This window comes from Schistocerca nitens, chromosome 3 (genome assembly GCF_023898315.1).
Source record: "Schistocerca nitens isolate TAMUIC-IGC-003100 chromosome 3, iqSchNite1.1, whole genome shotgun sequence".
NCBI classification, from domain to species: Eukaryota; Metazoa; Arthropoda; class Insecta; order Orthoptera; family Acrididae; genus Schistocerca; species Schistocerca nitens.
This window is the reverse complement of record NC_064616.1, coordinates 589962951-589976036: the sequence shown is the minus strand read 5'-3', so window position 1 is coordinate 589976036 and position 13086 is coordinate 589962951. Positions and strand designations below refer to the sequence as shown.

At 44.0% G+C, this 13086-nt stretch overlaps 1 protein-coding gene across 1 annotated transcript in view; it reads left to right on the top strand.

The window, feature by feature from the left end:
* LOC126248505 (protein purity of essence) overlaps positions 1–13086 on the top strand; it is a 446891-nt gene that overhangs the window by 325758 nt on the left and 108047 nt on the right. The window contains 1 exon segment of the mRNA XM_049949542.1: positions 59–325. Within this exon segment, the coding sequence (XP_049805499.1) occupies positions 59–325 (267 nt within the window).

The following is a 13086-nucleotide window of genomic DNA, read 5'->3' as shown; positions in this document are numbered from 1 at the left end:
AAAGTGAATTGTTAGTTACTTTTCTCCAAAATCGATATCTTGTTTCTTTTTGTTACAGTGGATTCAGCAAGTTTGTTCTTCACACGGATTAGACCCACAGTCTCCATATCCTCGATGCAATACACTGCCTTATGATACTTTGGTGGAACTAGTTGAACATTTGAAGGCATGTGTCGAAGTTGCATCTTCTCGTGTTGGTCACTGGCAAACATACTGTGCACGTGACACACAACTTGTACCATTCCTCATTAAGGCATGTTGTTTGCTGGATGAAGGTGTTGCTCCAACTATATTGCAACTGCTACAGTGCCTTGTTTGTGACAAGGTAAATAACAGTCTATTGATGCATGTTTCAGTACATGATGTATTTTATAATTTGCATGTAATTTCCTTTATGAATTAAATCCAGTAGCTAGTTATTGCTCCAGGAATGTACTAAGTCACGTTGAGAAATTAACCTTTGCAAGCAGTTTACAACTTGCCAAAAATCCTGCACATGATTATGTATCATCTAGTGAAGTATGGCATTCCAGTAATATTTAATGCACTTGAGATAGTGCGCTAGCTCAGTTTAATAAAGCAGTTTTAAGGAATCTTAATGACAAGATTTTGGTGCGGCCAGTGTAGCATTATTTGCAGCTGTTGTAATTAGTGTATGCTGAATAATCTCTGGAATGATAGACATAAATGCTACCAATTTAAGGTATAGTCAGTCATCAGGCATTTTTATGCAATGTTGTGGACCAGACAGTGCTCAAAGCAACATGGTGAAGCATGCTCAAATATGTATCATGAATGAAAATTTTTTGGATGGAATTTATGGCATGGTAGTATTGCAATTATCCAGCATACATGGCTTCACTGCAATTCAGCAAGAAAGTGAACACCAGAAAAAAAGCTTACTACATAAAGCCTTTAAATAGCAATTACCATTTGACTTGAATGATACAAACAAAACCTTTAGCAGTTAGATGATGACTTGCAGATTCTACGAAACACTAAACATGGTTAACATTGTGATGTTTGTCTCTTAGAAGGATCTACACACTATCTCACAAGAAGACATTTGCCTGTGTACTGTTGCAGTTCGTTTGATCTATGGTAGAGTGTCACAGAGATGCTGAAAAAAAATTAAGCGACAGACTTTTGAAGACAGAAATAAACTATCCCAAAAAAAACCTACTTATAGTTTAAAGAACCAGTTTTGAATTATGACTGCAGGAATATGCAACTACACCCTATGTGTGCTTCCTTAGGGACTGTAAGGACAAGATTAGATTAATTACAGCACACTCAGAAGAATTTAAACAACCATACTTCCCACGCTCCATATGTTAATGGAACAGGGGAAAAAACCCTAATAACTGGTGCAATGGGACATGCCCTCTGCCATGCACTTCACAGTGATTCACTGAGTACTGATGTTCAGGATGGGGCAAATAAGTGGCCCAGTGAACAGAGGTCTGGGGTACAAAGAAATACAGGTATTGGGTCGATTTGATAGGATTGATTTGATTTTGGCAGGGAAGCTAAAACAGCTTTGGTCTAAACCACCACTGCCCACACGGAAACCAAGTTGATTGCGGATATCACTCCCTGTATATTTAGTAAAGCCAACCAATGCCTGTAAATTGTACAATGAGTCCCTTTACCAGTTTTTTTGTTAGACACAATTTCTTCATGTCTAGTTGTCCCGAAAATCCTGTGTCTCTTGCTCTCCAATGCTGTGCATTCGAAGAATAGGTGTGATGCAGTTTCTTCACTCTCATCACAGATCCTACGTTTAGGGTCTTCTTCCTTTATACCCATTGTATGTAGGTGTTTTTTGAAATACCCATGGCTGGTCATCAATCCAACCATGAGTTTAATCTCTTTCCTGTTCAAGCCCAGGATTACAGAGCTTCTTTTAAAACATGGCTTTGGCATTACTACCTTACCATGTTTTTGTTTATAGACCTTGTTCCAGTATTCTCTGCTGACTTCTAAGCCAGTTCCGTAGTTGTAGTTTGATCAGAGCCTTGGTGATTGTCAGGACAGGTTCTGGTCCAACGAATGGAGTCTTCGCCCCTATCCTGGCCAATCTGTCAGCTTGTTCATTGCCACCGATCCCTGAGTGGCCAGGGACCCAGACTAGGTTTACCCTATTGCTTCCCCCTAGCTCCACCAGAGCCCTGTGACATTCTCCAACAATCTTAGATCGTGTTGCAGGAGCTGCCAGTGTTTTCAGGACTGCCTGGCTGTCTGAATGGTCTGCCCCGACTCCTCCTACCCTCTACTGCTGAACCCATGAGTCTCTTGGATAACCTTGCTTCTCTCATGCGTGTAACGTGACCCCACCATCTAAGCCTGTTCACCCTGACTGCTACATCTATAGAGTTCATTCCCAGTTTTTCTTTGATTTCCTCATTGTGAACACCCTCCTGCCATTGTTCCCATCTACTAGTACCTGCAATCATCCTAGCTACTTTCATATCTGTAACCTCAACCTTGTTGATAAGGTAACCTGAATCCACCCAGCTTTCGCTCCCATACAACAAAGTTGGTCGAAAGATTGAACGGTGCACAGATAACTTAGTCTTGGTACTGACTTCCTTCTTGCAGGAGGGAGTAGATTGTAGCTGAGCGCTCACTGCATTAGCTTTGCTACACCTTGCTTCCAGTTTTTTCACTATGTTACCATCCTGTGAGAATATGCATCCTAAGTACTTGAAACCGTCCACCTGTTCTAACTTTGTTCCTCCTATTTGGCACTCAATCCGTTTATATTTCTTTCCCACTGACATTACTTTCATTTTGGAGATGCTAATCTTCATACCATAGTCCTTACATTTCTGATCTAGCTATGAAATATTACTTTGCAAACTTTCAATCGACTCTGCCATCACAACTAAGTCATCCGCATATGCAAGACTGCTTATTTTGTGTTCACATATCTTAATCTCACCCAGCCAGTCTATTGTTTTCAACATATGATCCATAAATAATATGAACAACAATGGAGATAGGTTGCAGCCTTGTCTTACCTCTGAAACTACTCTGAACCACGAACTCAATTTGCCGTCAACTCTAACTGCTGCCTGACTATCCATGTAAAGACCTTTAATTGCTTGCAGAAGTTTGCCTCCTATTCCATAATCAAGTAGAACAGACAATAACTTCCTCCTAGGAACCCGGTCATATGCCTTTTCTAGATCTATAAAGCATAGATACAATTCCCTGTTCCACTCATAACATTTCTCCATTATTTGCCTTAAGCTAAAGATCTGGTCCTGACAACCTCTAAGAGGCCTAAACCCACACTGATTTTCATCCAATTGGTCCTCAACTAATACTTGCACTTTCCTTTAAACAATACCTGAGAAGATTTTACCCACAGCGCTGATTAAAGAGATATCTCTGTAGTTGTTACAATCTTTTCTGTTTCCATGTTTAAAGATTGGTGTGATTACTGCTTTTGTCCAGTCTGATGGAACCTGTCCCGACTCCCAGGCCATTTCAATTATCCTGTGTAGCCATTTAAGACCTGACATTCCACTGTATTTGATGAGTTCCGACTTAATTTCATCCACCCCAGCTGCTTTATTGCACTGCAATCTATTGACCATTTTCTCCACTTCCTCAAATGTGATCCTACTTCCATCATCATTCCTATCCCATTCTGCCTCGAAATCTGAAACATTACTGATCGTATTTTCACCTACATTGAGCAACTCTTCAAAATATTCCCTCCATCTGCCCAAGGCATCCACAGGATTCACCAGCAGTTTTCGTGACCTGTCCAAAATACTTGTCATTTCCTTCTTACCTCCCTTTCGAAGACTGCTAATTACACTCCAGAATGGTTTTCCAGCAGCTTGACCCATAGTCTCCAACCTGTTTCCAAAGTCTTCCCAAGATTTCTTCTTGGATGCAATTATCTGTTTGGCTTTGTTTCTTTCTTCAACATAACTTTCTCTGTCTATCTGAGTTCTAGTATGTAGCCATTTTTGATACACCTTCTTTTTCCTTTTACAGGCTGCCTTGACTGTGTCATTCCACCAAGCTGTTTGCTTCATCCTACTTTTACACACTACTGTTCCAAGACATTCTTTAGCCACTTCTAGTACTGTGTCCCTGTACCTTGTCCATTCCTTTTCCAATGACTGTAATTGACTACATTCAACTAACTGGTACCTTTCTGAGATCGCTGTTATGTACTTGTGCCTGATTTCCTTATCCTGAAGTTTCTCCACTCTTATCCTCCTACATATGGACCTGGCCTCCTGCACTTTCGGCCTCACAATCCCAATTAAATAATGATCAGTGTCATCAAAGAATCCCCTGAATACACGTGTGTCCCTCACAGCCTTCCTGAATTCCTGATTTGTTGTTATATAGTCAATGACAGATCTGGTTCCCCTGCCTTCCCAAGTATACCGGTGAATGTTCTTATGTTTAAAAAAGAGCTTGTGATTACTAAGCCCATACTGGCACAGAAATCCAGGAGTTGTTTCCCCGTTCCTGTTGGCCTCCATATCCACTCCAAATTTACCCATAAACTTTTTCATACCCTTCTGTTCGATTTCCAGTCCTGGCATTAAAATCACCCATGAGCAGAACACTGTCATTGTCCTTTACTCTAACAACTACATCCCTGAGTGCCTCATAAAAACTATCCATTTTATCTTGATCTGTCCCTTCACAATGCGAATATACTGACACAATCCTAATTTTCTTGCTAGACACTGTCAAATCTATCCACATCAGTCGTTCGTTTACATACCTTATTGCAACTACGCTGGGTTCCATTTCTTTCCTGATGTAAAGCCCTACACCCCATTGCGCTATTCCTGCTTTGACTCCTGACAGGTAGACCTTGTATTCTCCCACTTCCTCTTCTTTCTCACCCCTTATCCGAATGTCACTAACAGCTAAAACGTCCAGCCCCATCTTACTTGCAGCCTCTGCCAGCTCTACCTTCTTCCCAGAGTAGCCCCCATTGATATTAATAGCTCCCCATCTCATTACCATTTGTTTGCCAAGTCGTATCTTAGGAGTCCCTGGTTTGTCAGAGGTGGGACTCCGTCACCTCCAAAGGTCCGAGGCATTTTGCTCTGATTGTTGCCAGCATCATATTTAAAGTGCCAGGGAAGCAGGTTGCTAGCCTTACTTGCCCCGAGTCCCATTGGGTTTTACCCCTAACGGTTGAGGGACGAACCAGTGGATTTGGTAGTCTTTGCCGTATTAGCACAAAGGTGACCACGACTCAGAATATGTCCGAGATGCCCAGCCTTCTTCCAAAGTAACTGGTATCCCGACTGTCGGGACCACTTACTTGGCCACTCATACGTTGCCCGTGGTTCATGAACTAGGACATGACTACAGGAACCCACACCATGAACCACACATTGCAGTAATTTCAGCTGGGTTACTGAGGCCAGTTTTCATAGAGAGATGATGCCCTCCAGTCTTGGCTGAACCCCGTACACTCTGGCCCCAGCGCCTTAGTTTGATTTCGATCCATCAGTGAACCAGACAATGTTCCCCATGCGGTGTCGAACTGTTTTATTCCCACTGCTCCCTACTTCCAATTATTATATTGTAAGGCCTGTTGAAGCAGTTGGGAGTTGTTATATAGTCGGCCGGCATTTCCCCAGCCATTCCTATATTTACCTCACTTACTATTTTGTGTGTGATTCTGGATATCCCAATGGGATCCAGCTTTTACCAGTTTTGAAGCTTATATGCACCAGCTCCTGCCTTCATCTTGACCCGAAGGTGTAGTGGAGGCATGTCCAGCATGGCTTCCATCCCAGCAGTTGGTGTGCTGCTAATTCCGCCTGTTATGGCTAAGCAGGCCAGTCTCTGCACCTTAGCAAGCTCCTTCGCTTCAACCTGCTGTTTTACCCTTTTTCACCACACTACGGCCCCATAGGATATCCTAGGTTTAACCACCATTGTGTATATCCAGTGCATACCTCTATGGCTTAGGTCCCAGTTTTTGCCACAAGCCCATCTAATACTCACTAGAGTACCTTTCGCATTGGAGCAGATGCTCTTAATGTGAGGGGCCTATGTTAAATTCTCATCTAAGGTTACCCCTAGATATTTCACTATCCCCTTCACAGGTAGAGTTTCATCGAAGAGCTTTAGATTCCAACTTGGGTGTTGGATCTGCTTCTTTATGAATGGTACCACAACAGTCTTCTTAGGATTAACCCTTAGATCCTGTTTAATGCACGAGTCTCGCACAATGTCCAGTGCACCTTGTGCCAATTTCCTAATTGTGTCAGTAAATTTGCGAAGTATTACTATGGCAAGGTTATCTGCGTATCCTTGGCAAAAGCATTGTCTGGAATTTAGTTTCTCAATGAGTTCTTTCACCACTAGATTCCACAATAAAGGGGACAAAACTCCTCCTTGTAGACAACCTCTAGTGATGTTAATTACCATCTTTTCATTCATCATGGTGGCCTCTACCTTCCTTCCACTAAGCATGGCCCTATTCCACCTACATATAGTGGTCCCTAGGTTATGCACTTCTGCTGCCCTAACCATGGACTCAAAGGTTGTGTTACTAAAGGCCCCCTCAACTTATATATACATAACATCAAATATTATAGTATATACTCATATTAAACTAATAATGAAGCATCAAAACCTAATAAAAATGCAAATGTTGGGGAAAAAAAAGTTTTTTGACGTGGTGAGACGTGAACCACCGCCCTGTCATGCATCTTCATGTGGGTCAGTGACGCTACGCACTATGCTAAACCAACATAACAGTGTCGGTAGCCAATCCTAGCATGTTGCCACTTGCTAAAAGCTTTAATCATAGTTATGTTACTAATTGAAATTTAATTATAACAACTTGTACCAAGAACAGTGCGTTTTTGGTGGAACCTCAGTGTGTCATTGCCTTCATATAGCATACTCTCACAGCACGCAAGTTACAATAATTCTTTTGCCACGAATCTGGTGATTCTCATTATTTTATTGCAACAAATCACACAGTTAACAATGGGTTTTCGAGTGATTCTCAATTTGCTGGTGCTCAGAAACAGCATATACACGTATAGGCTTGAAATGAATGCCAGTATGGTGCCTCACAACTCTGTGCTGACTGGAGATGGAGTGCATATGATGTAGGTAGCTTTGTGCCATCTTATTGGTCAATGTTCAGACACATGCTCAGAATATCTGACATGCTAGATATTGCTCTGCACGTTTGGAAAGACTCCTGTACATGCTATTCCACGCTATGATGTCAGAAACTCGGCACGTTCAACATTTGGATGAATGGTCTGTGCGCCGACGGCTTTAGATTCCTCCCTTATCCTCTTGTTACCTGTCTTCGACGTTGTGGGGGTCTGTGTATCCCCTTCAACCTGAGACAGTTTTTTCTTGGGGGGTCTTGGGCTAAAGCCCTTTTAATTCCCTCCACTTATGTCTAGAAAGCCATTCTTTGCCTTCCTTTTGTTTCTGTTCCCTGAGAAGTTTCCTTCTCTGGGCCCCAGACAAGGCTTTAATCTTCATCTGGTCCAACTTCCCAGTTCCTCTTGCTCAGGTCTAGACACTGATTCAGTAATGGGAGTGTATTCTGTCAGTCCTGACCCTGATGTTTGGATGTCTGAGGTCTCAGTTTTCTTTAATTTATTTTCGTCTGTCATAACCATCTTGGTCCCATGAGATTTGGGGATCTACATGGTCCACCCCATGGCAACCCCGTGCGGTGTATGGCTACTTACTCATGGAGGTTGCCTGGTATACCTGAGGCTCCATTTGCAACACATCTTCACACGTGCCACACACCCCTTGGCACAGATCGCATCACACCTCGGGTTGGGAAAGGGAATTAGGTAAGGACTAGGAGTGGATAAGAAAGGCAGGATGTTGTGGGACACTCTCAGCACACAAATGTGTGTGAATCATTGAGTTTGGTATATATGCATACATTCACGTCCAATTATATCCACTCCTCGAGGCCATTGTTTTCGCCCTTCCTCTAGATGTAGATGCTAAATACATAGCACACAGTGTACAATAGTACAGTCAGAGAGTTTCAGGGAAAATTTGTAATTAATATATACAATATGGAAAGGATAAACTGCTACTCTCAACATAGAGTAGGCGGCTACTCTCTCTGGCTGTTGGGGCCCAACTGAGGACTGTGCCTGTGCCTGCGCCTGACATGTGCAGCAACTTGTGGTGGGTGGTTTGGTAAGGCCCCTATTGTGCTTGGTTACTGTGCCCCCACTTAGGTTCTCTGTGCTCTTGTGGACCAATACCTTCAGCTTGATACCCATAACCTATCCTCTTGTATAAAAGACACAAGTCATTTCCTCCACCAGCTCTCCACAGTTTCTGTTCCTTTACCATCTAATGCCTTGCTCATCACTGTCAATGCCTTCTCCCTCTGCACTAACATCCTAAATGGCCCTGGCCTTGCCACTATTGAAAACTACCTTTCCTAAGACCCAGCTGATTCCAAACTTACAACCTCCTTTCTGGTCACAATAATCAACTGTATCCTCACCCAGACTTACCTCTCCTTTAAAGGCATCACCTACAAAGAAATCTATGGTACAGCAATGGGCATCCACCAGGCTCCATCCTATGCCAATCTATTCCTGGGCCATCTAGAGGAATCCTTCCTAACCACCCAGAATCCCAGACCTGTCACCTGGATCAAATTAATTTGTGATACCTTTGTGATCTGGGCCGAGGGTGAGGACACACTATCCACATTTCACCAGAATCTCAACACCTTCTCCGTCATTTGCTTCATCTGATCCTCCTCAACCTGAAAAGCCACCTTCCTCGATGTCTGCTTCCACCTCAAGGATGGGTGCACCAGTACCTCCGTCCACATAAGACCTACTAGCCATCAACAATAATTCCATTCCGACAGCTGCCACCCATTTCATACAATGAAGTCCCTTCCATTCAGTCTAGTCACCCGTGGTCATTGCACCTGTAGTGATGAGCAGTCCCTTTCCAAATATACCGAGGGGTTCACTGACACCTTCACAGACTGAAAGTACCCTTCCAACCTGGTTCAGAAAGAGGATCTCCTATGTCTTGTCTCTCCAGTAACCTGCCGCCACCGCTGCCACCACCACCAGCACCACCACCACCACCACCACCACCACCACCCACATACCCATAGTTCAACCACAAAGGAGCACTCCCCTTGTGACTCAGTACCAACCAGGACCAGAGCAACTGAACCACATTCTACACCAGGGTTCCCTGTTCTACATCTATCTAACCCCTCCCCTGCTCCCATTCCAGCACTACCCACGCCTTCTGTTCACCAACACACTTTCAGTCTTTTCCCCTTATCTGTATTTTTCATTGCCCCTCCCAGCACATTCTCCAGAACTAGAAGCCCTATCCTGTCCCCACCATGTTCCTGCACACTCCCACAAACAGCACATCATGTTCCTCCACCTCTACCCTGCTATACTGCCCGCTCCCCAGCCCCTGCCGCCTCCTTACCCCACCACCTACATCAGATTGCTGCACACATCAGATGTAGGCACAGCCCACATTTGGATTGTAGTGGCTGCAGACAGCAGCTGTGTGCACGTGCACTTGCGCATGCATATGTGCTATTTCGGAAGGACCACTTTTTTCTCCAAAAGTGTGAATGTTTAGCCGTCTTTTCATTGTGTCTGTCTGCAACTCAACGCATCCTGTATGGGGTGAGTAGCAATTTATCCTTTCCATATTATTGTCATTCCATCCCAGACTTTCCATTGTTTTACATTTATAGCTGAGACATAAGTAAGTGAACAGGCATTTTACAAATAATGCTATTTATTGAAAATTTGATTCCTTTTATATTATCCACTACTATTATATTTAACTACTGGGTGGTTTGCTAGAATTGGTAGAAATCAGAGTAGTGTAATTCAGAACAGAAGGAGCAGTTGAGGTGATAATGCCCAGAGGAAATGGCAATACTGTTTATGCCATTGCTGAAAGATTTCAAGTTGTCGATTGCAATCTGTTAATGCTGAGGTTTGTTTAAAGAGAAACTGGTGCTGCTTTACCTCTCACAAGTTGCAGTGCTACTCTAGATTCCACAAAGTTCATTGCAGGTTACCGTCACAAGCTTGAAGTGCTTCATATTCCTGAATATCAAGAATGCTAAATGTTGTTCTGTCTAGTATCTGATGAAATATTGTGTGTTTTAACTACCTTTGCTGTTACACTTACTAGAACCATGAACTTGCATCAACAATGCTTTTAAATAGATTTAACGCACTTTTTGTTGAGTGTGAGATGAACTTGATCATAACCTCCCTCCTATGGGCCTCACCACTCTTGGGTGAGTTCTTGCTTGGCTATCATTCCTTTTCCCCCTCCCTTCAGCAACATGTATGGTATATTTTTGGTAATTTGTTCTGAAGTTTTAATCTCCTGACATCAGAACAGCCCCTCATCTGTTTCTTTGTTCTACACCTCCTACCCTTTCTCTGCTTTGGCGTTTGAGGTCTTCCTACATTTCTTCTTCCTCCTTGTGTGCTCCTGAAGGCCAGCCCATGTGTTTGACACACAACAGGTGACTGGGTAGTGCATAATTCCCGGCCACAGGTTGCAGGTAAGTTTCGCACGTACCGCCTGGTACAGCCTAGGCACAGTGAGGTGTGACTGCACGAGTTGTTACCTTCCCAAATTTTCAGTTGGTGCCTCTGTCAGGAGCTTACAGCTTCGGTCCTCCACAGGCATCCTATTCATGTTGAGGCCAGTCAAACACTGAATTCTTCACATGGTGTTATTTACGCTGAGCTGCTTGATGGTCTGATTGAGGGAGACATCCAAATTTACCTCTTTGATGAGAGCATCACTGCAGTTCATCAGGTAATGGAAAATGTTTATGCTACCTTAGTGCCTACAAACACTATTTTTCTCATGTTTGCTCAAGTAATGCTTCCATTGAAGATCAAAGCATGCTATGAAGTCATCACGGTCTGACTGAACATTTCAAACCCAATGAGTTGCTACCAGTACCAACATTTCAGCCACACTTGCATGCCCTGCAAAAATTCGACCAAATGTGTTACTTGTGGTAGGGATGCTCATGAGGGTGATAGCCCGCCTCCTCTGCCCAACTGGATAAATTGCATTGGGGACCATGCAGCCTCATCCCGAGGTCCACAGCTCGCGGTCTCATGGTCATGTTCTTGCTTCTCAAGTATGGGGTCCCGGGTTCGATTCCCGGCGGGGTCAGGGATTTTCATGTGCCTCGAGATGACTGGGTGTTTGTGTTTTCCTCATCATTTCATCCTCATTCATAAACGTGGCGAGATTGGACTGAGCAAAGGTTAGGAAATTGTACGGGCACTGATAACCGTGCAGTTTCGCGCCCCACAAACCAAAAATCATCATCATCATCATCATCATCATCATCATCAATCATCACCATCACCACCACCATCCCAAGAATGTCCTGTGTATCTCAATGAGGGGACATCGAGGAGATCCGGGTGAAGGAAAAAGGACCTTACCCTGTTGCTCACAAGTTGTTGGCTAGTCAAAAGCCCTGCATTTTACGATATGACATGCCTTGATCCACAAAGGACATGGCCACACAGACTTGCGACCTTCAGTTCAGCACTGCAGTTGTAAAATTGCCCAGTATCGTGGTAGCTTCTCTGTCTCCTCCTCCTCCTCCCCCAGCTGCACAACAGATCACTAAATTTTCACTGCCAGCGGCAAAATCACCTGCTACACAACCAGCAGACCGGAGAGGAGAAAAGGGATACTCCCATGAAGATTTTTTTGCATCCGTCCAGCCAACAAACATCTGAGTCTTCAGCTGCTAGCCGTAGAGGCTGTAAGAAATCAAAGACAAATGATGTTCTCCTTCCCTGACTCAGAGATCGTCTTAAACGGTGTCGCCGCATGATACTCTCACCCAGCAGATCTCCATTTTGCTGGTGTGCACCGCCTACCCTTTTTCTGCCCTGGGATCTACAGGGAGAATGCTGACGCCTCTGTAGGATCCTCCAGTCTCTGCACCCTGTAGCAGTGAGTCTTCGAAGGCTGGTACTTGGCAGCCACTGAGGTGACTACCCTTCATTTATTCCCTCCTCCCCATTCCTCATTATTACTCTTTTCCAATGGAACATTCGTGGCATTAGATCCAACAAGGAGGAATTACGGCTGCTCTTGGAACTGAAGCATCTGTTTGTTTTCTGCTTCCAAGAAACAAAACTGTCCCCTTGCAACCACTTTGAACTCTCGCATTTCCTTCTGGTCCACTTTGACCTTCCCCCCCCTGAGGACGGCATTCAATCTCATGAGGGAGTCACACTGCTCATCCTGGATGACGTTATAGCCAAACCATCTCACTGAACACTTTGCTGCAAGCTGCTGCAGTCCGCATTATCCTTCCTTGCCCCATCATTTCTCTTGGCGACGTCTACATCCCTCCATCATTCGGTGTCACCAGGGCTGACTTTCTCCACCTTATTGGTCAAGTCCCTCACCCCTTCTTTGCCACTCAGTGCCTTTAATGCATGTCATCCCCTTTTAGGCTCTCCCAGAACATGTCTGAGAGGTGCCCTCTTGGATGACCTTCTCAATCAACTCGACCTTATTTGTCTTAACACTGCAGCACCCAAATCCTTTCAGACTGCACATACACCTATTCTCATTTGGACCTCTGAGTGTGCACTGCCTAGCTTGCCCGCCGTCTTGAGTGGTCTGTTCCTCTGGGACTGTCTTCTCAGCCATCACCAATTGTTAGGAGGTGATCCCCCATTGCTTTGTGCTCATTGTTATCAACCTTCGATGGTTTGCCATTTCCTGACCAAATGCCCTTGTTTTAACCATTTACGTTCTAGTGTGTGTTTGCAGGCTGTTGACCATGTTTTACTTTTTAACTGTTGCAGAAATATGATGAAGCACATGTAATTTTTAGTGTGGGACCTCCGCTGTCTCTATGGCATATTTTGTGGATTGGGCTTAATGTGTAATAGCTTTTAAGCTTTTTCGTATTAGTGTTTTAAGGTTGTACATGGGCACTGGTGACCTTGGCTGATTTTGTGGGGTGGATCTTGATCATAGACTCATCATCTGCAGAATTGCAAAGGG